Source organism: Gymnogyps californianus, chromosome 21 (genome assembly GCF_018139145.2).
Source record: "Gymnogyps californianus isolate 813 chromosome 21, ASM1813914v2, whole genome shotgun sequence".
Lineage (NCBI taxonomy): Eukaryota > Metazoa > Chordata > Aves > Accipitriformes > Cathartidae > Gymnogyps > Gymnogyps californianus.
The window spans coordinates 8,004,252-8,023,860 of NC_059491.1; the positions used below are offsets into that span (position 1 = coordinate 8,004,252).

The 19,609-nt window shown below is 57.6% G+C and overlaps 1 protein-coding gene across 1 annotated transcript; it reads left to right on the forward strand.

Moving 5' to 3' along the window:
• The first annotated feature begins 8,063 nt into the window (after positions 1-8,063).
• On the forward strand, positions 8,064-19,053 carry ATP13A2 (ATPase cation transporting 13A2). The gene is made up of 28 exons (XM_050909294.1): positions 8,064-8,112; positions 8,950-9,117; positions 9,511-9,569; positions 9,689-9,800; positions 9,908-9,987; positions 10,494-10,571; positions 10,838-10,907; positions 11,339-11,473; positions 11,724-11,790; positions 11,898-12,029; positions 12,212-12,379; positions 12,469-12,579; positions 12,692-12,738; positions 12,860-13,048; positions 13,128-13,334; positions 13,506-13,619; positions 13,769-13,925; positions 14,276-14,396; positions 14,634-14,758; positions 15,412-15,584; positions 16,064-16,141; positions 16,379-16,458; positions 16,679-16,831; positions 16,958-17,054; positions 17,183-17,406; positions 17,642-17,793; positions 17,878-18,050; positions 18,241-19,053. Exons 1-28 carry the CDS (start codon positions 8,110-8,112, stop codon positions 18,409-18,411), a joined length of 3,444 nt encoding a protein of 1,147 aa, XP_050765251.1. The 5' UTR covers positions 8,064-8,109; the 3' UTR covers positions 18,412-19,053.
• Positions 19,054-19,609: the final 556 nt, after the last annotated feature.

The window sequence follows — 19,609 nt, forward strand, 5'->3', positions numbered from 1 at the left end:
GAATAAGAGTTGTTACTTTATTAACAGCATTGAGCTGATGCCTCTGCCTCTATCGTAGAATCCCAAACCTCTCTTGGTTTGCGGTTTTGAGCGTGAGAGCAGCTGGGGTCACCTCTGAGGCTCTGCTGCGGGATGAGGATGTGAAAGTGACCCCGCAGCAGAGATGAACGGAGACAGAATTTCTGTAGTGACCTCGATCCCATGTCTTTAAAGCAAATGCGCGTGTAGGAAGAGACCTGCAAGTAATAAGCCCTGTGGCGATTAGCAAGAGAGCAATGGAAGTGACTGGGAAAGGGGAATGTTGGAAGAATCTCACCCTGTTCTGAAATCCCCTGGGCTCCTTGGTGAGGAGCAAAGTGAGGACCTGGAGCTCGCAGGGAGCAGGCATGTGGCAAAATACCGGTGGCAATGCCACTAGGAAAGAGGTGTCTTGCCACTGCCCTGCTGGCATGCTTGATTTCATTCCAAATCCTAAAGTAGATGAGCTCTATTAGAACAGGGTTGAATCCTTCTCTTTGCTCTCGTACAAGTGGGTTTTTAGCTCCAGAGTTCTCAAACTTGCAATGTTTGTGGTAGGTTGTTGCTTGAAGCAGCTGTTTGCAGTCTTGGGGTGGAGAGAAAGGAAGCACTTTCTGTTTTACTGTTTAATAGATTTTTTTTTTTTGGTCTAGATGTAGTAAAAACTTCTAGAAATGTCACGATGCTGCATCTGAGACGTGATATGGTAAGCAGGATGCTGCCAGTGGGCAGCAAATGAAGATTGAGGTGGCATAAAAAGTTGTATGCAGCTTTGGAAAGGCTTACCCCAAAAATGACCCTGTTTTTTCCATACACTTATCTATCCTGCAGTAAGGGAACCTTGTGGCTGTTTCAAGAAGCCACGCTGATGTTGCTATCTTAATTTTCATTTGCAGAAATACTTACTACTTTTCCTGGAGCTAATGTCTTCGTTCCCAAGAGCTGATGTGAGACAGACTGCTGTAGGTCAGAGACTTTACACTTAAAATCCACGTGGATTGGGCCGCTCTTCCATGTCCCTGAATTGCCCCTATTTTCTGTGTCTCAAGTGAGCTGTGGTTAAGGATGGGTGAGCGCCGGTCCTGTGTGCAGGTCCTGTGATGGAGAAGACCCCAGTGCTGATCTTAGACAGCAGGGACGTGTTGTCAGTCCCATGATACTGATATTTCTAGATCTGTTGCATCCCTGTGCTTCGTAATCTCGTCTCCCCGCTTAAATCCAAGGGGTTCCCATCAACAGCTTGAATAAAAAGAGCTTTGTGATCCCCCTCCTCTCCCACTATTCCCTTCTCTTTAGTTAACGTGGGGGGTGGTAGTTTTTTTTGAACACGAACTGGTTTTTGCCTTTTTTTATTTAAAAGCTAGGCGTGCTTGCTGAGAAGAGGGTTGGCTGGAAATGCAGCAGGGTGCGGAGGAACCGAAGGCAGTCCCCCTCGCTGCTTCGACTGTCGCTGCAACGGCTGAGGTTTTACTGTTCTGATTAACAAAATCCGCTTCACTTTTAGCTTCGGGAGGAAGCCCAGGCTCTACCTGAGCCACATCCAAAGAAAACATTGATTTTTATCTCCCTTCCTGTAAAAGAAACCACTGTAGCTCCCTTGTGCAAGGATGGGTACGGGGTCGGAGAGCAATTGCTTTTCGGCTGGAGCTGTGTGGTGGTGGTGGTGGGCAGGAGCAGCCCTTCTCGGAGGTGTTGGTTATTTCTGGCAGTGGTTTTGCAGCAACTGGAGCCCCAAAAAGCCAAGCTTTGGCTGGAGGGGTCTGCTCTAACAGTATTCTTTGGGTCTGCACCTGGTTATTGGCTTCAAAATTCCCCCTTACCGCAGCTTTCCAGGAGGGAGTCTTGCTGCGGCCGGAGCTGTGCACGCTCCCCACCCTGGGTGAGTGTGCAGGGGTGTGCAACCAAGGGGGGAGAAAAGGGGGGGGGGGGGGGCTGTGAAGCCCCTTTTGGGGCAGAGCCCGGTGCATTCCCTTGCAAGATATGGGGGTGCAAAGCCCTTTTTGGGGCCAGAGCATGGTGCGTTTCCTCACAAGATATGGGGGTGCAAAGCCCCTTTTTGGGGCAGGACTCTGGGTATTTTGGGGGGGGGGGGGGCGCTGCGGAGCCCCCCTCGTGGGGCAGAGCCCGGTGCATTGCCCTGCCACGGAGGGGTTGTAAAGCCCCCGGGGGGGGTGCAGCACCCGGGGTGTTTCCTTGTCTTTTGGGGGGGGTGTAAAGGACTACAAGTCCCAGCAACCCCTGCGCGCCGCCCTTCCGCCGCGCGCCGCGGAGCTGGGTGCGCGCGGGGCTCCGGCCCCGGGGTGCCCGCACCCCGGCCCACGCGTGGCCGCCCGCCATGAGCTCAGGTCAGGGGGGCCCACGCGTGGGTGGGAAGGGGGTGTGTGTGTGTGTGGGTGCGGTGTGCACGGCCCTTCCCCCCCCCCCCCCCCGCTTCCATCGGGGAGCTCCGGGGTTTGCGCTGCGTGCGTGGCCCCGCGGTTGGATCATGCATGGCCCACGGGGGTTGCATTGTGCGTGGCCCCCGGGGGTTGCAGTCGTTCCTCGCTCAGCCGTGCCTGTGCGATGGGTTGTGCAGGAAGGGGAGGCTGCATGCAGGGTGCAGAGGGGAGGGCAACTTTGCTTTATTTTGCTTTTTTGCTTTATTTTGCTTTATTTTGCTTTATTTTGCTTTATTTTGCTTTATTTTGCTTTATTTTGCTTTGCTTTATTTTGCTTTATTTTGCTTTATTTTGCTTTATTTTGCTTTATTTTGCTTTATTTTGCTTTATTTTGCTTTATTTTGCTTTATTTTGCTTTATTTTGCTTTATTTTGCTTTATTTTGCTTTATTTTGCTTTATTTTGCTTTTTATTTCCCCCTCCAGCGGGGTTTGCAAAAGCAGGAGCTGGGGATGGTGCAAAGCGGGGTGCTGCCCCCTCCCTGGCATTGCAGATTTGCGGGGGTGGCAGAGCAGAGTGGGGAGCGCAGCAATGTCCCACAAGAGCCCCTGCCCACCCTGGGGTGCCGTGGGTGTGGAAAACGCTCTGCGAGGCCGCGGCTAACCGGGTTCGTGCTTTTGCTGTCGCGGGATGTTGCAGCCTTTGCTCGGTGCTTCGTTACTGCAGAACTGTTTCGCTTTGCATCCCGTCGGGACACGAGCTCTTGGCCCCACTCCTGCCGACATCGGTGCGTGGGACTCTGTGCTAAGGCGTGCACTGGTTAATCCACGCAAAACGCGGGGAAGCAAAACCCAGGCATCGCCTTGGGATGCTCCGAGACCACCAAACCCCACGGCTGAATCCCTGCAGCCCGCCGAGGGCTGCTTCCCCGCAAGCAGGTTGCTCCGACTCTGTGTTCGGGGAGGCTCCGAGCTCATCGGGGTCTGCAGCTGGAGCAAAGCATCCCTTTGCGGCGTCTTTAGTCGGCGTCATGGAGATGGGGGTTGATTTTAAGGTTGTGAAGGACCATGTTCCCTTTCTGACCCCACGAGCGGAGTAATCCCGGGGTTTTCTCGCGCCGGTAAAGGTTGTAACGCGATGTCGGGTAAGCGAGCCCTGAATCGGCATTGCTGCCAATTGTGGCTTGGCCTTACAGCCAAAAGACTCTTTACAGGGTCGAGGCTGAGAGGGGGAAAAGGCATCCAGGCATTCAGACGAGGCTGAAAAATGTGGCTTTTTAGGTTCAGCCTAGTGCTGGGTGCGATATCGCCCTGGAGAACATATCTGAGGTGCCCTGCATCCCTCGTGTCGACAGCGTTTCTCGTTCCAGGGCCATACGGAAGTGATGCAGCCTGTGCAACCTTTGCCTGTTTCCTTTTGAATTTGCCCCCGGTCAGCACGGAGGATTTTCTCGAAGGCGGCGCAGGGGCGAGAGAGGAAGAGCTTTGTGGCAGGAAAGGGAGGAGTGTGACCACACCGTGGCCAGCCACTCGTTGGGGGGCTCTTTGGGTGCCCGGACTCGGCTCTGCAGGGCTTGCCGGGCTGTGCCGCAGCCGTGGTCCCTGCCACCGTGGTCCCTGCCACCGTGCCGACCCCGCTAACAGCCCCTCGGACCCCCTTTGCCCGTCTTTTGCTCCGGATCTGCAGCGTAGCAGCACTCGGGGGTTAAACTTCACCTCTTTTTTTCCCTGCGCTTCTTAATTTAAGGGTTTAATGCTGCCACCCTGAAAGGTGGGAGATGCTCTAATCCTGGCTTAACACACCAAAATGGGGATGATGGGCTGCGAGGAGCACAGCCCCTCTCTCCCTAAGGGAGGTAGGAGCCCTTTATTTAACCAGGATTTAGGGAAGACGTGGGGTTTGGATATAAACAACCTTTTTTTTTTTTTTGCCCCCTTGCCAGTGGTTGCCCAAGCGAAGATGCTCCCTGAAGCCGCCGGGCGCTTATCTCCAGCTTGGCAAGTGGTTTTGGCGTACGGCGAGGTCTTGCAAAACTGGGTGCAGGAGAGGTCAGGGCGATGCCGGCCCGGGCTAGGGGAGAAACCCGCTTTGCCGGAAGGGTCTGACTGCCGTTGCCTCAGCCGGTGTCGTCAGCACGTGGTGAAGCAAATGCTGTCCTTGCTGCTGGCTTCCTCCTCGCGGATGACCCTTCCCTACAAATCCAAACCAAAACCAGTTTGAGGTGGACAGGGCTACTGGGAGGGCACCTCGCCTAAGAGGACTTTATTTTCTCACCCGTCTCAAGGGTTTGATGCACGAGAGCGATTCCCCTGGGGTTACGGGCAATGGCAGAGCCTGAATCCCTGTCTTCCACGTCCCTACCTTGTATCGAGCCTGTCTCGTCCTTTTGTTTCTTCCAGCCTTGGGGCGTTTTTCCAGCTGCGTTCCCCCTGGCAGATGCTGCCACGTCTGGGTAGGACCAGACCGCCTGGTAAAACACGTTTGCTCCGGTTGCGTGGCGGGCAGGGCAGCGTTTTTCTCTCCGGTTGGCTCACGCGGATGAGTTTATGTTGGCTTGGTGGAAAGGGCAGGAGAATCGACGCCGTCTCATCCCAACCCCTCGCTGGGTCTGGGCTTGCAGCTGGCCGTGACATCTCCCATCCCAAACTAGAGCCTGAGCTGCTCTGAAAGATCCTCCTGAGTTAAATCTTGCCCTTCGTGACCCAAACGCCGTTTTCCTTTCCTCATCCCTCCTTCCTTCCTTTTGCTTCATCCTGATTTTCCATGTCCCTGTCTCCAAGGGCCCAGGTTGACCTTGCCAACCCCATCCTGTCGACCAGACGGCACCAGACCTTGCTGGCTGGAGCAGTAACCTCCCTGGGTGGACCTTCCTCTTCTTGCGTGCAACCTCTAGCCCGCACGTGTGGGTGGATGGATGGAGGAGGGTGGATGGAGGATGGATGGGAGATGATGGATGGATAGATAGATAGATAGATGGGTGGAGGATGCTGCTCGGGAAGCTGTGAGCATCCGACGGGGACCATGAGAGAGGAGGGAGATCTCAAAGTCCCCTTGGGGTTTGTTTGCTTCAAGAAAGGTGCTTGTAAAAGGGCCCTGGCTGCAAAAGGGGAGCTTGTGGAGAAGGTTTCGGGGACCAGCGTGAGTCTGCATTCGGTGTGCGTGTGCTGTTGGGGAGAAAGGCTGTGTCTCGGGGCAAAATCTCAGGGCGAGGACGGGCGCTGGCGTTCACAAACGGTCCCCAGCCGAGGCTGGGGCTGCTTTGCAGAGGGGTGTTCAGTGCTATGAGACGCGTGGGCTCGAGGTTTCCAACTCTGTTTTCTGGTGTCGGAGGGTACGTCCTCCCCTGCTAGGGCATGTGCTAGATGTCAGGGCATCCTGAGCATCTTTCTCCCCAGTTTTCCCCCAAACCTTGACAGCAGGGATGCGCGGTGGTTCTCTGAAAGGTGCAAGACAGGGCACGAGGGCTTCTCGGAGCCAGGCGGCTGCAAGGAGCAGGCGCTGGGACTTCAAGCAGCGTTTTGGCCGTGCAAACCTGGCGTCAGCAGGGAATCGTGGCTCCCCTCTTCCCTTTGCAAGCCGGGCTGGTGCATCGCTGACCCCTCCCCGAGTCTGCAGCCGCTCTTGGCTGTTATCCCCCTCCCTTAACCCCCCTTTAGCAGCAGAGAGAGAGAAGCACGTCTCTTCCCCGGGGCTCTCCACATGAGCTCAGGGGTAAAACTCCCCAGCTTCGGGAGCCGGAGGAGGGACGACCGGGTGCCCCCGCGCCGTGTTTGCCGACGAGGTGTGGCCGCTGCGCCGCGATTGAAACTGGTAGCGCAGCCTTCGCGGCGCTCTGCCCTCCCCTCCGCCGGCGCCGGATGCTTCCCGGACACGTCCGCCGGCGGGCAGGTGATGACGGCTGTACCGATCCCATCCCAACCGGGGATGGCTCCGTTTGCGCAACCGGCGGGGTAAAGCGCGGTGAGTCAAGGCGGGAGCCCTTTCTCGCTCGCCGTGTTTTGGGGAGCAGCCGGGATGGGGAGCGGGAGGTGAGAAAACCCACGGGGATGGGGTTGTGCAAGAGCCGCAGCTCTGCAGGACAGAGCCGCTTGCGGCCGTGCTCGTGCGCTCCTCCAAAAGATTTGCTGCTTATAGGATCAAGAAAGTCGTAATAATTTTGTTGTTGCTGACAGCAGAGTTCAGGCAGAGAGGTGGGCTGTGCTTCTTGCTACCCAGCCTGGTTCGGGGAGGTGCGGAAAGCAAATTGGGTTGTTTTCAGGTTGTTTCAATACTTTCCCCTTCCTGCAAACCCTGTAGACAGCGCTGGGGAAAAGCTTTTGTGTGAGGCACCCCCTCGCCCTCTCCTTTGTTCTGCTCTTTTGAAGGGCGGCACACGCTCCTCCTCACCCTCCCGCACCCGCTCCCGGCCTCGTTTAACCTGGAATCGACGCTTTTTCGCAGGGTTTGACGCTGGCAGCAGGGAGATCTGACGTCTCCCCTCCTCACGGGCCCTTGGCGAGCTTTGCAGCCGTTCGTTTTGGCTCCTGGGAGGGCTTTTGTTTTAGTAAACCATCCCTTTGGGCTCGTCCTCCCCTTTCCTCAACCCAAAACTTATCCCTTGGAGCAGCACCGGCTGCGTTTTAGGAGCTGGCTACCCACTGAGTCGCTTGGTGAGATGGAGACCCCGTCCCTGGTGGTCATCAAAACCAGGGGATGGTTTTAATTAATTGCTTGTGTTGCCTGCAGACGAGCTTTGGGGTCAGACCGGGGAGCGGCAGGAATCCAGCCGGGGTGGCTTTTCCAGTGGAGGATGGGTGCATGGGCTCCCACCCGGTGTGTAAATCGTTAAGCCGGTCTGAGCGCCAACCTGAACCCGGCCCGGCTAGGAAATTATCTGCCGACTCCAAGGGTGGGATCTAGCTCCTGGGTTTGCGTTTGTGCCACGTGTTATCTCCCCGCTGCTGCTTTAAGATCCCAGAGATGGGATGCCACGGCTTGTAATCTGGAGTAGATTTAAGGCATAAGCGGATTCAGCTTCATGGGACAGAGGGTGATGATTAAAATCCCACCTGGGATGATTACGGCGATGCCTCTGGCGATCCTCATCTCCCAGGCTGGGCATCGGGGTGCAGCGGAGACCGGCGGGAATCGGAGGTGCTGAGCCGCGCTGGGCGTTGTTGAAACTAGAAAAAGCAAACTTTGTGGCCACGTTCTCCGTGCAGGGAGAAACACAAGGAACAAACAAGCGTGAAAAGTGGCTGGGAGAGTTCTCCCTGCATTTGACCTGGCTCTGCACCAGCCCCGCTCCCTTCCCCCGGCCGCTAAGCTGCCGGTTTTGTGCCAGCTTTTCTCCCCGGGCTCCTTTGGCATCGTTCGCGTACCGTCACGTGCGGCGGGAGGGTGACCAGGCAGTGCTGGGGTGCCCTGTGCCCGCAGCGTCCCCCTGCGCGGCGGAGGTGGCCCTGAGCAGCTCTGCCGGGAGCCGAGGTGGATGGCAGAGGGGACACCGAGTCCAGCCACCTTCTGGGACTGATCCGGGGATGTCATCGCTGCAGCCGGGAGCCCATCACCAGGGCATCCCCTAAATAACCCTCGGATCAGCTCCCCTTATTTTTTTTTTTTTTTTTTTTTTTTTTTCCCACCCCCTGTTCTTTGACTTCGCAGACAGCAGCAGGCTGCTGGGGAATCAGCGGCTGGGCTACGGGACGCTGCAGCGAGACGCCGATAAATCCCACATGGTAGGTCTTGAGGGTTCACCGCGGGGAGGAAGGCACGCCGGGGCTGGGTTGGCACAAAAAACCTGTGTTATTGTCCTGGTTTCGGCTAGGACAGAGTTAATTTTCTTCCTAGTAGTTGGTATAGTGCTGTGTTTTGGATTTAGTAGGAAAATAATGTTGATAACACACTGATGGTTTTAGTTGTTGCTAAGTAGTGTTTATACTAAGTCAAGGATTTCTCAGCTTCTCGTGCCCAGCCAGCAAGAAGGCTGGAGGGGCACAAGAAGCTGGGAGGGGACACAGCCAGGACAGCTGACCCAAACTGGCCAAAGAGCTATTCCATACCATATGACGTCATGCCCAGTATATAAACTGGGGGAGCTGGCTGGGAGGGGGGATCGCGGCTCGGGAACTAACTGGGCATCGGTCAACGAGTGGTGAGCAATTGCGTTGTGCACCACTTGCTTTGTATAGTTTAATTCTTTTAGTATTACTATTGTCGTCTTATCATTATCATTGTTTTTCATTCCTTTCTGTCCTATTAAACTGTCTTTATCTCAGCTCACGAGGTTTTTTTTCCTGATTCTCTCCCCCAATCCCAGGGGTGGGGGGGCAGTGAGCGAGCGGCTGCGTGGTGCTTAGCTGCCGGCTGGGGTTAAACCACGACAGTTATCTACAACGCCAGCACGAGGCGGTGGTTTTCCAGCCCCAAAGCAACTTGGTTGTCACCTGCCTAGTGTTAAATCACGCCAGGAGGCTTAGGGCTTTTATCAATTTAGGATTTAGATGCTTGATAATCTTCATTTCAGTTTATTTTATGAATAAGCATCCCCGTAAAGGTGACCTCCTTTCTTCCAGGAGGTCACGGGCTACCAGACCAAGACGTGGCGGGTGGCCCTGTGCCACGCTTGCTCCATGCTGACGGCAGGGCTCCTTCTCGTCCTCTTCCACTGGAAGCCAAGCCTGGAAGTGCAGGCGAAGTGCAAGCCCTGCGCCCTCAGCCAAGCTGACTGGGTTATCATCAGAGTAAGTCCCCGGAGGGGTCCAGGGGACCCAGGGGTCTGGGATTGGGCTCTGCCACCGGCTTCCCAGGAAGGCCCTGGGCATGTTCCTTGTTGCTTGTCACCCTCCTCTCCCTAACCGTGTTTGACATCCCCTTTCATCAAGCAATGCGCTACCCCAGAGCCAAATTACTCCGGGTGAAATTATTATTCCTGGAATAATTTTGCGCTTTCCCCTTCCATAGCAGCCAGCCTGGCTTTGCGTTTCTCTTTATTGTCCCTGAAACCCAGCCGTCATCTGGGACGGGTGGCCGGAGACTCCCTGCGACACTGTCCCCGTTTTGAAGGAGCAGGGAACGGGGGGGACACGCGGGGAGCTCCCCATTTCTCTCTGCTCAGACCCGTGCCTGTGTTGCAGGACCGATTCGGACAGTGCTTCACCACCCGTGTGCTCACGGAGGCGCTGGGCGAGGGCAGGTGAGCTGGGCTCACGTCCCCGCGGCGATGCCGGCTTTTGGCTTCGAGGGAGGGGGATTGTTCGCAGCAGCCCTGGTAGATGAGGAAGGACCTGACCCTTGGTTTTCCACCCCGAGCAGCTTGGAGCATCACCCCGGGGCCCGGCTGGAGGACCGGAGGACCAGCATCGCCATCGGCGTGTCGGATGAGGAGGAGAGCCGGGACACCATCCGACTCCATGAGAAGGAAGAGGTAACGCTAGCGACCCTTCCCACCTCCGCCCCGTAAATCCTCTCCCTTGGCGTGGGCTGCCCTCGTGTACCGCTAACACCATATTTTTAACATCCCGCTCTGCTCAGAAGAACATCTTGCGGTACTATCTCTTCGAGGGCATGCGCTACATCTGGATCGAACGGCGGCAGGCGTACTGCAAAGTCAGGTATTTCTCTGTCCCTCCCTGCCACAGCAAACCTCTCTGCATCTCTCTGCTGCTATCCTTGGCCCCTCAGGCCCCCCCGAAAATGGTCCTGACCCCGTTAGAAGTCACATAACTGCGCTGGAGCTTTTCTCTGCGCTGCAAAGCCTTTGGAGACCATCCCCGGGGCGTTGGGGCAGGGAAGCTGTGCTGCCTCTTCCCCCCAAGTTGTTGATGTTGCCTGTCTTTGTGGGCAGAGGAAACCGGGCAAAGTTGTTTGGCAGCTGCCCCGTGCTGGACGGTCCTCACCGCGCTGTGCCGCTCACGGCTCTCCGAACTGTGCCCCTTTTGTTCCCGCTCCTTGGCGCCCGTGAGCTGCGGCAGAGGCCGAGGAACAAGATGCTCTCCCTTTCCTAAAGAGGGGTTTTTTTGTCACCAAGGACTTGGATGTGGTGTTTGTTCCGCTGGGGCCAGGCTCCTGCTGATTTTGACTTGGTTTCTCCGTTTTTCTTTCCCCTTGCGCTTGCCAGCGTCTTGGATGAAGGTTGGACCTGCGCAGATCTCCACCTCTCCCAGGCTGGGCTCGACCAGCAAGACCACAACACCAGGTAGGGATCTACCAGCTTTGTGGGACACCCGGAGAGTGCAGACGAGGCTTTTCCAGGGGCCAGCAAATCCTGGAGCCTGGTTTTTTTTCTTGCATTCAGACCTCAAAACAAAGGACAGCTAGGTGGGCTGGATTGCCCTGACTTGGCTTCTCCACATAACCGGGCTCCCGTGGAGGCCTGGGCAGCGTGAGGGTCCCTCGAGTTGGAAATGCAGCTTTTCCCTAGCGTGCATTTGCTTCCCCCTTGCTTTTCTCTCCCCTTTGCAGAAGGAAGATCTACGGACCGAACCTCATCGAGGTGCCAGTCAAGTCCTACGCGAGGCTGTTGGTGGAGGAGGTGTGCATCTACGGGCCGTGCTTCCGAAGAGCGAGGTGTCCCGGGGCAGATCCTTCCCTTGCTCCTTGTCCCTCACTGCAAGTGCTTTGTGGGCCCTTCCTCTCTGGTCAGGAGGAGAGGACTTTAGGAGAGGCAGTTTGGGCCGGGATCAGAGAAGGCAGAGCCGGTACAGCTGTGGAGGGGACCCATCCTGCCTCCTAGCTCAGACAGGAGCATCCCCAGATAGCTGCAGAGGTGGCTGAGCATCCTCAGGAGTACCGACCGTAAGCAAAGCCGGGGAGGACGGAGGGTTTGTAAGAAGTCAGCTAGTTCATGGCCAGCTTCTCCTCTGCATAAGGAGGTTCCTCTAGGAGCCTGGAGGTCTCACGATGGGCTGGAGGAAGCTCTGCCCCCACCCCCCAAACCTGCTCTCTCTCCTTGTTCCCTTCCAGGTGCTCAATCCCTTCTACATCTTCCAAGTCTTCAGCATCGTGCTGTGGGTCTGCGACGCCTATTACTACTACGCTGCCTGCATCTTCCTCATCTCCACCATCTCCTTAGGGCTGTCACTCTACGAGACGAGGAAGGTTGGTGATGGGCTTATTTGGGACAAGCAGCTCTAGTGAAATAGCCCGTTTTCTGATGCTGTGTGATCTCTGTGCTGATGTTGAACTCCCTCTGAGCCAAGCTGGGTGAGGACGACCCACACCCCAATGGTGGGGCAGGTTTCCTCGTCCTTCGTCCGTAGTCCCGAGCCTTCGAGAGCTGTTTTACGGATGCTTTGCTGTGCTGTTCGAGCTGCCCTTGGGTGGCTGCTAACTGCTCCCTCCCTTGCAGCAAAGCGCCACGCTGCAAAACATGGCCAAGATGTCGGTGGGTGTGCGAGTCCATCGCCCCAGCGGAGGTGAGCGTGATGCCTGCGATGAGCGAGGGCTCCTGGCGTGAAGGCGTTCGGGACGAGCTTGGCGTGTCCGAGATGACGTGTCTGAGCACGGCCGTGCTTTTTTCCAGAGGAGATGGTGGTGAGCTCCGCGGACCTGGTGCCGGGCGATTGCATCAGCCTCCCCGCGGACGGGATGCTGGTCCCTTGCGACGCCGCGCTGCTGACGGGCGAGTGCATGGTCAACGAGAGCATGCTGACGGGTGAGAGCCCCGGCACCCGACGGGCTGCACGCCTCCGCCGTCCCAGCTTTCGCTGGGGATTTTGGGGGAGAGGACGAGCCTCGTATCTCAGTGGCCCTACGGCAGCCCCTTCCCATCCAGGCTGGTTGGATCCTGACCCTCCCAGGGTGATAAACCTCCCTCCGTGATGTTCCTCACCGCAGGGGAGAGCGTGCCGGTGATGAAAACCCCTCTCCCGGCTGGCACCCAGGCAGCCAGCACCGTCTATTCCCCCGAGGAGCACAGGCGGCACACCTTGTTCTGCGGGACGCAGGTCATCCAAGCCAAGTCCTACGTGGGCAGAGAAGTGCTGGCCGTGGTGACCCGCACAGGTAATGGATTGAGAGGAAAAGCCGGGATGAAACCGCGTCCTTCAGAGCGGTGACTTTGCATGCGCTTACCTCCTGCCCCTCTCCCGCAGGGTTTTGCACGGCCAAAGGGGATCTCATCAGCTCTATCCTCTACCCCAAACCCGTGAGCTTCAAGTTCTACAAGGACGCTGTGAAGTTCGTCCTGTTCCTCGCCATCTTGGGTACGTCTGAGCGTGGAGGCATGGCCGGGAGCAGCCAAACTCCTCTTAAATGGTTGAACCCACCCTTCATCTGCTTTGCTTTGTAACCAAGCCCGTTCTCCCTCCTGCGCAGCTTTTATCGGCACGCTGTACAGCATCCTCATCTTGGTTAAAAACCAGGTAGGGTTGTTGGAGCTGGTGAATCCTCGAGCGCAGGCTGGCACTGGGACCATCAGCTGATGCGGGTGGAGATGGGTGAGGGCTATCAGGATGCCTACCCCTCTTCTTCCTTGCCTGCCAGGTCCCCGTGGGGCAAATCATCATCCGTGCCCTCGACCTCGTCACCGTCATCGTGCCCCCGGCTCTCCCGGCTGCGATGACGGTGGGCACCATCTACGCCCAGAACAGGCTGAAGAAACAGGGCATCTTCTGCATCAGCCCTCCCCGTATCAACCTCTGCGGGAAGATCCGCCTGGTTTGCTTCGACAAGGTGAGTCTCGGGCAACGCCGTGGGACCACGGTTTCCAGCTCGGAGGGGCTGGCCTGGACCCACCACGCTCTCCCCGCAGACGGGAACCCTGACGGAGGAAGGTCTGGATGTCTGGGGGGTGGTCCCGCTGGAGAACAACCACTTCATGCCCATCGTTCACGAGCCTCGCTGCCTGCCCGCCGGTCCCTTGCTCTACTCCCTGGCCGCCTGCCACACCGTCTCGCTGCTGCGGGCGCAGCCCATCGGGGACCCCGTGGACCTCAAGATGGTGGAGTCCACCGGCTGGGTAAGACAAACGGTGGGCACGGTTGCGTGTGTATAAAGAGGGAGGTGGCACACATCTTGCTCTGCCAGGAGAAGGGGACGTTTAAAGCCATCCGTGGGCTGCTGTGGGGTGGATGGGGCTTGGGGTTTGCAAGGCAGGGCTTTGCCATCTCAGCGTCTGCCTTGGTTTCAGCGCCTGGAGATGATGGAGGAAGAAGAAGGTGAGCTGCCCACCTTCCAGCAGTTTGGGACGAAGGTCTTGGCTGTGATGAAACCTCCGCCCGAGGAAGAACAGCCGCGAGACAGGGTAGGTCCCGTGGACCAGAGCGGCTCAGGTTCGCCACGTCACTGGGTCTGCACCCCCAAAGGCTTGTCGTGCTCCGCAGCCCCTGGAGAGGTTGTACCTCCCGGAGAAGTTCCTGCCTGCCCCTGACACCCGCTCCCTCTCCTCCACAGAAGCACCAGTCGCCCGTGGGGATCCTCCGGCGTTTCCCCTTCTCCTCCTCCTTGCAGAGGATGAGCGTCCTGGTGAAGCTGCCCGGCGAAGCCTCAGCCCACGTCTACATCAAGGGTGCACCGGAGATGGTGGCCAGCCTTTGCAGGAAGGAAACGGGTACGTGCTGGGAGACGGTGGTTCGCTATCACTCCCCAGCCGAGAAGCGGCCGGTCCTTGCTGCTCTGTCATCTGTCTGCATCCCTGCAGCTCATCCCCGCAGGGAATTATCTTCGGTGATGCTGCGGGGCAGTTCCCAGAGGCACAGGGCTTTGGATTAGCTCCAGCCATGTCAGGGCTGGGGGGGGAAATAGGAGCCAGAAGACAGGGAAGGGGGTTGGAGTCTGGATGAGCACCCAAAGCCCTTCAGTCCTTTGGGAGCTCGAGCCCCGGCTCCCCTCACCGGGTCTGCGCAGCCCGGGTTCATTCAGAAACTATTTTGACCTTGCTTTTCCCTTCGTGGCTGGCAGTGCCCGTGGATTTCTCCCAGATGCTACGACATTACACCACGGATGGTTTCCGGGTCTTGGGTCTGGCTTGCAAACCCCTGAGCACGGTGACCACCTTCGAGGAGGCCCTGCAGCTCCCGAGGTTGGTGCCAACAACTTTTTTTTCTCCATTTAGATCTTGTTTGCTCTGAGCGTTTCACGGGATGCTTTGCTGCCCTGCAGCCTGCCCCGTCCTAGCAGCCTGCAAGGAATTAAACCCTAACCCATACTAAAGCAATTGCTGGCTGCCCCCCCGGATGGATTTTTAGCTGTTTATACCGATTGATCCTCTCTGCCTTGTGTTGAAGATGGTGTTGAACGGCTCGTTGTATCCCACCAGGGACTCCGTGGAGAGCAGCCTGACCTTCCTGGGTTTCCTCGTCATGAAAAACGTCCTCAAGCCGGAGTCTGCGCCCGTGATTCACCTCCTGAGGAACGCCAACATCCGCCCCGTCATGGTGACAGGTGACCCTGCAGAGGGGAACGGGGACGCCGGGCTCGGGGAGGAGATGGGACACGGACGACCTTTGACGTTGTGCAAGGGGTGAAGGGTTTCTCCACCAGAAATCGGTGGCCTGAAGCAGCTGGGAGGCACGGCAAGGACTCCTGGACCCTGGTTTTGTGCATCCCTGCTACTTGTTTGCGTTGCCTCGCCGGCGGGCTCACGGCAGGCAGGGTGTGGAAGGGTGCAAGTTGCTTTTTCGCGGGTGCAGCATGAACCCACAGACCTGGGGTGGGCGGCTTCAACAGCGAAACTGCTCACGGTTTCACCGCCGATCACATAAATGTCGGTATCTTGTGAGCACCCCGAATTGCGCAGCTAATGCGGGGGACACACACGCAGCAGTCGCCTTCAGGTGTTTTGCAGCAAGGCAAGCAGCGCTGCCAGGGTTTGAAGCTGCTGCCTTTCTTTCGGGGTAGGGCAGAAATGAGATTTTTGGAGCTCTCCGCCAAAACACAGGGAAGCAAAGGGACCCCCAACGTGGCTGTGGTGGCTGGGAGAGGGGGTGCGGCAGGTTTGAGCTGCTCTTCTTGGCTTGCAGCCGTGCGAGACCCTGCCAGCGCCGGCTAGCAAACACCACCGGCGGTTACTCAGCCCCGCCACCTCTTTCTGCTAGGAGACAACATGCTGACGGCCGTGAACGTGGCCAAGAGCTGCCGCATGGTGGAGCCGAAAGAGCGGGTGATCTTCGTCAACGCCTCCCCGCCCAGCCACGACAAACCCGCCGCTCTGAAATTCATCCTCGCCGAGCACTCCCAGGGCGAAGAGCAGCCGGAGGTGAGTCCCGAGGCAACGTTTCGGGGGGTTTTGTAAAGCCCAAACTGCCAGTCGCCTTGCAGGACTCTCTTTTCCCGGCATCGTTACCCTTAGAGGCAATTGTGGGTGCGATTCTGCCCCTTATTAAATGCCTCCTTTAGGAGAAGATAACGTGCTCCTCTGTCTCCCTGGGAGCACGTCAGGCTGGAGCTGATGCTCCAAACACCCTCATCGGATGCAGCCAGCACCATGCTGCTCACGCCCTGCTCCAGGCTTGGCACGAAGGGCTCGGTCACACAAGCTTTTTATCCAAAATACCATCATTTATATGCCTGAAATTGAGGTTTAAGGGAAACTGCTTTACCTCCTGCTCTGTGCGGGTTGAGGATGCTGGTTCAGGCCGTTGCCCAGGGGCTCGGCAGGGATTTGAGCGCGAGTCGAAGCCCCGCTGCAGAAAAAGGAGTTGTTTTCCTTGGCAGGGTCTGCACCAGCGGGACGGCTGCTTCCTCCAGCCGCAGCCCTGCCACTTCGCGCTGAACGGCAAATCCTTCGCCGTGGTTTGCGAGCACTTCGCCGACCTGCTGCCGAAGGTGAGTCCGACGGCGGGGATCCTCCGCAAGGTTGACCTCGCTGGGGTTTCATGCTGCGGCCTCGCAGCTCCAAAACAAAATGCCCTGAGGGATTTGTTGTTTTGTTTTTTATTTCTGCCGGTGCAAGATGCCCTCTGCCCTGCTGAACTGGCAAAGCTCAGAATAACCGGGCTCCTCCTGGGCGCGCAGGGATGCGGGGTGCTGCGATACGAACACGGAGCCTTTCCCTCTTTGCAGATCCTCATCCGAGCCACCGTGTTCGCCCGCATGTCGCCTGACCAGAAGACTCAGCTGGTGTGCAGCCTGCAAGAGCTCAAGTAAGCCCCTCCAGCCCCAAGGGATGGAGGACGGAGGAGGGTAAGGGGGTTAGTCCTCTGCCCGGAGACTTCTCTTGTGTGCCGGAGTGGTTGGCAGCTGTGAAATCGCATCTTGCCCTCTCCCAGATGTGGGGTGATCCTAAATACGGGGGTACAACCTTGAAGATCCAGGGCTTTTCCCCCGTCCCGTCATGAAATAGCGGATCCTTTCTCACCGCAGCTACTGCGTTGGGATGTGCGGGGACGGCGCCAACGACTGCGGGGCTCTGAAAGCGGCCGACGTGGGCATCTCGCTGTCGGAGGCAGAGGCGTCGGTGGCCTCACCGTTCACCTCCCGCGTGGCCAACATCGAGTGCGTGCCCACCGTCATCCGGTGAGCTGCTGGGAGCCTCGTGGTGGGGGATAAAAACCTGGGGGGGGGTCTCATGAGTGCCTCTGTGTCCCCTCTTTGGGGACAACTCATGGAAAGGGTTGGATGAATCTCTTTTTCTCTCTGCAGGGAGGGCAGGTGCTCACTGGTCACCTCCTTCGGCGTCTTTAAGTACATGGCCCTGTACAGCCTGGTGCAGTTCGTGTCCGTCCTCCTGCTCTACACGGTGAGCCCGGCGGTTGCCCGAATGCCTGCGCTGCTCAGGGATGCCTTTGGGTCACCTTGTCCCAGCTGGGTTTTAACCTGTCCCTTTCCTAGCCCCTCCGCTGAGAGCGAGTGGTTTCTCCTTCCCAGATCAACACCAACCTGAGCGATTTCCAGTTCCTCTTCTTCGACCTGATCATCACCACCACCGTGGCGGTGCTGATGGGTCGGACCGGTCCTGCCCAGGAGCTGGGAGTGGAGCGTCCCCAAGGGGCGTTGATCAGCGTCCTCGTGCTGGGCAGCCTGCTCCTCCAAACGGCTTTGCTCATCACCGTGCAAGTCCTCAGCTACTTCATCACCGTCTCGCAGAGCTGGTAAGGGACCCGGCTTCACGTGGGTTTAGTGATGGGAACGGCGCAGAGGATTATAACGAAGCCCAGGTGCTTGTCCTTGGTTTTGGCCAACGCTGGCTGGCATCAAGGATGTGTCCAGCCACCTTGCATCACAAACAGCTCCCGTGTGCTCATGGAGAACAAGGGGTCGGCGTTTAGACCCTCTCCTTGCCTCTCCCTTCGTCTGACCCTCTGCCTTCTCCCCTGCCTGGCTCAGGTACGTGCCGCTGAACAGCACGGTGACGGCTCCCCAAAACTTGCCCAACTACGAGAACACCGTCCTCTTCTGTGTCACCGGCTTCCAGTACCTCATCCTGGCCGTCGCCATGTCCAAGGGGTACCCGTTTCGGGAGCCACTCTACACCAACGGTGAGGATGATGCTGGCCACGTGGACGAAGAGGAGACATCAAACCTTTATCCTCCTCCTCAACCCTCTTCCTTCTCACCCTCAGTGCTATTCTTGGTAGTCCTCGTCCTCCTTTTTGGCCTCATGATATGGTTGACCCTCTACCCGCTGGGCTTCCCCAAAACCCTGCTGAAGCTGCAGGGCATCGATGACTTGAATTTCAAGCTGCTGCTGCTGGGGATCGCTGCCCTCAACTTCTTCGCCGCCTTCGTGCTGGAGGTAGGTCGGCCCAGGGTGGGCATTGGGCACACGAGGGATGCGTGTCGTCCTTTTGGGTCTCTCCGAGCAACTCCTTTTCCAGGAGCCGTGGGCCCGGAGGGAGCAGGGCTCACCTTGGCATCGGCTCTGCCCTCTCCTTGGGGTCCGCAGCCTCCCCAAAACCTGTTCTCCCCCCGCATCTTTGCTGCAGACCGCTCTGGACCACGGCTTGCTCGGCTGCCTCCGCAAGCTGCGCCGAAAGAAAGTGTCCAAGAAGCTTTTCAAGAGGCTGGAGAAGGAGCTGAGCCAGCAGCAGCCATCCTGGCCGCCCCTTAACGAACCGCTCTTCGCTACACCCAAGATGTCCATCGCCGTGAGATAGCACGCGTCAGGCTTCCCTCCTGCCTGCTCTGCAGGCAAGCGCTGCCTGCCAGCCCTTGGATGCTGTCGTTTATTTATTTATCCCGGTAAATTGAGGCATGCGGCGGGCAGGCTGCCACAGGGAGACCCTCAGCATCGCAGCTGTGAATCCACGCGTGCCGGTCCTGCAGCCGTGGCCGAGAGGAGGAGATGTTGGAGAAGCAAACGGGGGGAGAAGGTCCAGAAGAGAGGAGAAATGATCCAGCTCAGCTCTTCCTCCAGGACCTCTCCCGCTCCCGTGCTGGCCTCGGACCCATCTCCCCGCACCGGGACTGTTTCGCAGGGGGACGCCGCCTCCTTTTTCCTCTCCTGGCTGCTCAAAACCACCGAGAAGAGGGTCCCTGATCTTCTCATGGCGAGGACACCCACCCCGGCCTCGTGTCTCTGCTCACTGTGAAAAAAAAAAAACCAGACAACCCCTCCGCCTCCCCCCGCGACCGCCCTAGATGTGTAGGAACTGTTTACAAACCGCCCCGTCCCCAGCTTGCCGAGGATGCTGCTCAATCCCCAACGCCCAGGGACCAGCCACGGGCACCCTCTCCGCTTGCGATGCTCCTGCAGAACACTTCTGCTTTCAGATGGGACCTTTGTAGCATTAAAAAAAAAAAACACAACCCTGAATCTCTTTATTTTTTAACTCTACTCCAGTGCATCGAGGTGTAAGTGCAGTCGGGAGAATGACCTACCGCTTTCGGTTTCCGTATGGTGCTGTCGTGAGCGTTGTCTAATAAATTAACACTATTTTCTTGACCGCTTGCTTGTGCTGCCTGGCGTGGATGGACTGCTTTGGGGCAGGACGGCACCGACGGCACGGGTGAGTATCGGATGGAGTAGGGGAGCAGGTGAAAGAGGTTTTAGGGTCACCTCGTTCTCCATCTGGGCTGGAAGATGCTATCCTCGATGCCCGAAAGCAGAGAGTGAACCCAAGGGATGGCACCGCTGGGATTTCAGCAGCCCAAACCGAGCATCAACGAGTAAATAACCCCCCAAGCCTGTTTCCAGCTGGAATTTCCTAGAAAATAATTGCTGGAAAAACCCAGGTGTCCTCGCCAAGACTGCAAAACCTCGCTCCTTCAACGGAGGAAAAGCCGGTAGATGGAGATGCCGCATCCCGAAAGGGGAAGAGCCGATCCCCGGGGAGGGGGATGCGCTGTCTACAT

Excerpts from the sequence above, each read along its gene's own strand:
- ATP13A2 (XM_050909294.1), top strand. Across the intron at positions 16,832-16,957 it reads TGCGTGCCCACCGTCATCCG|GGAGGGCAGGTGCTCACTGG; the intron begins GTGAGCTGCTGG and ends TTCTCTCTGCAG. Across the intron at positions 17,407-17,641 it reads ATCACCGTCTCGCAGAGCTG|GTACGTGCCGCTGAACAGCA; the intron begins GTAAGGGACCCG and ends TGCCTGGCTCAG.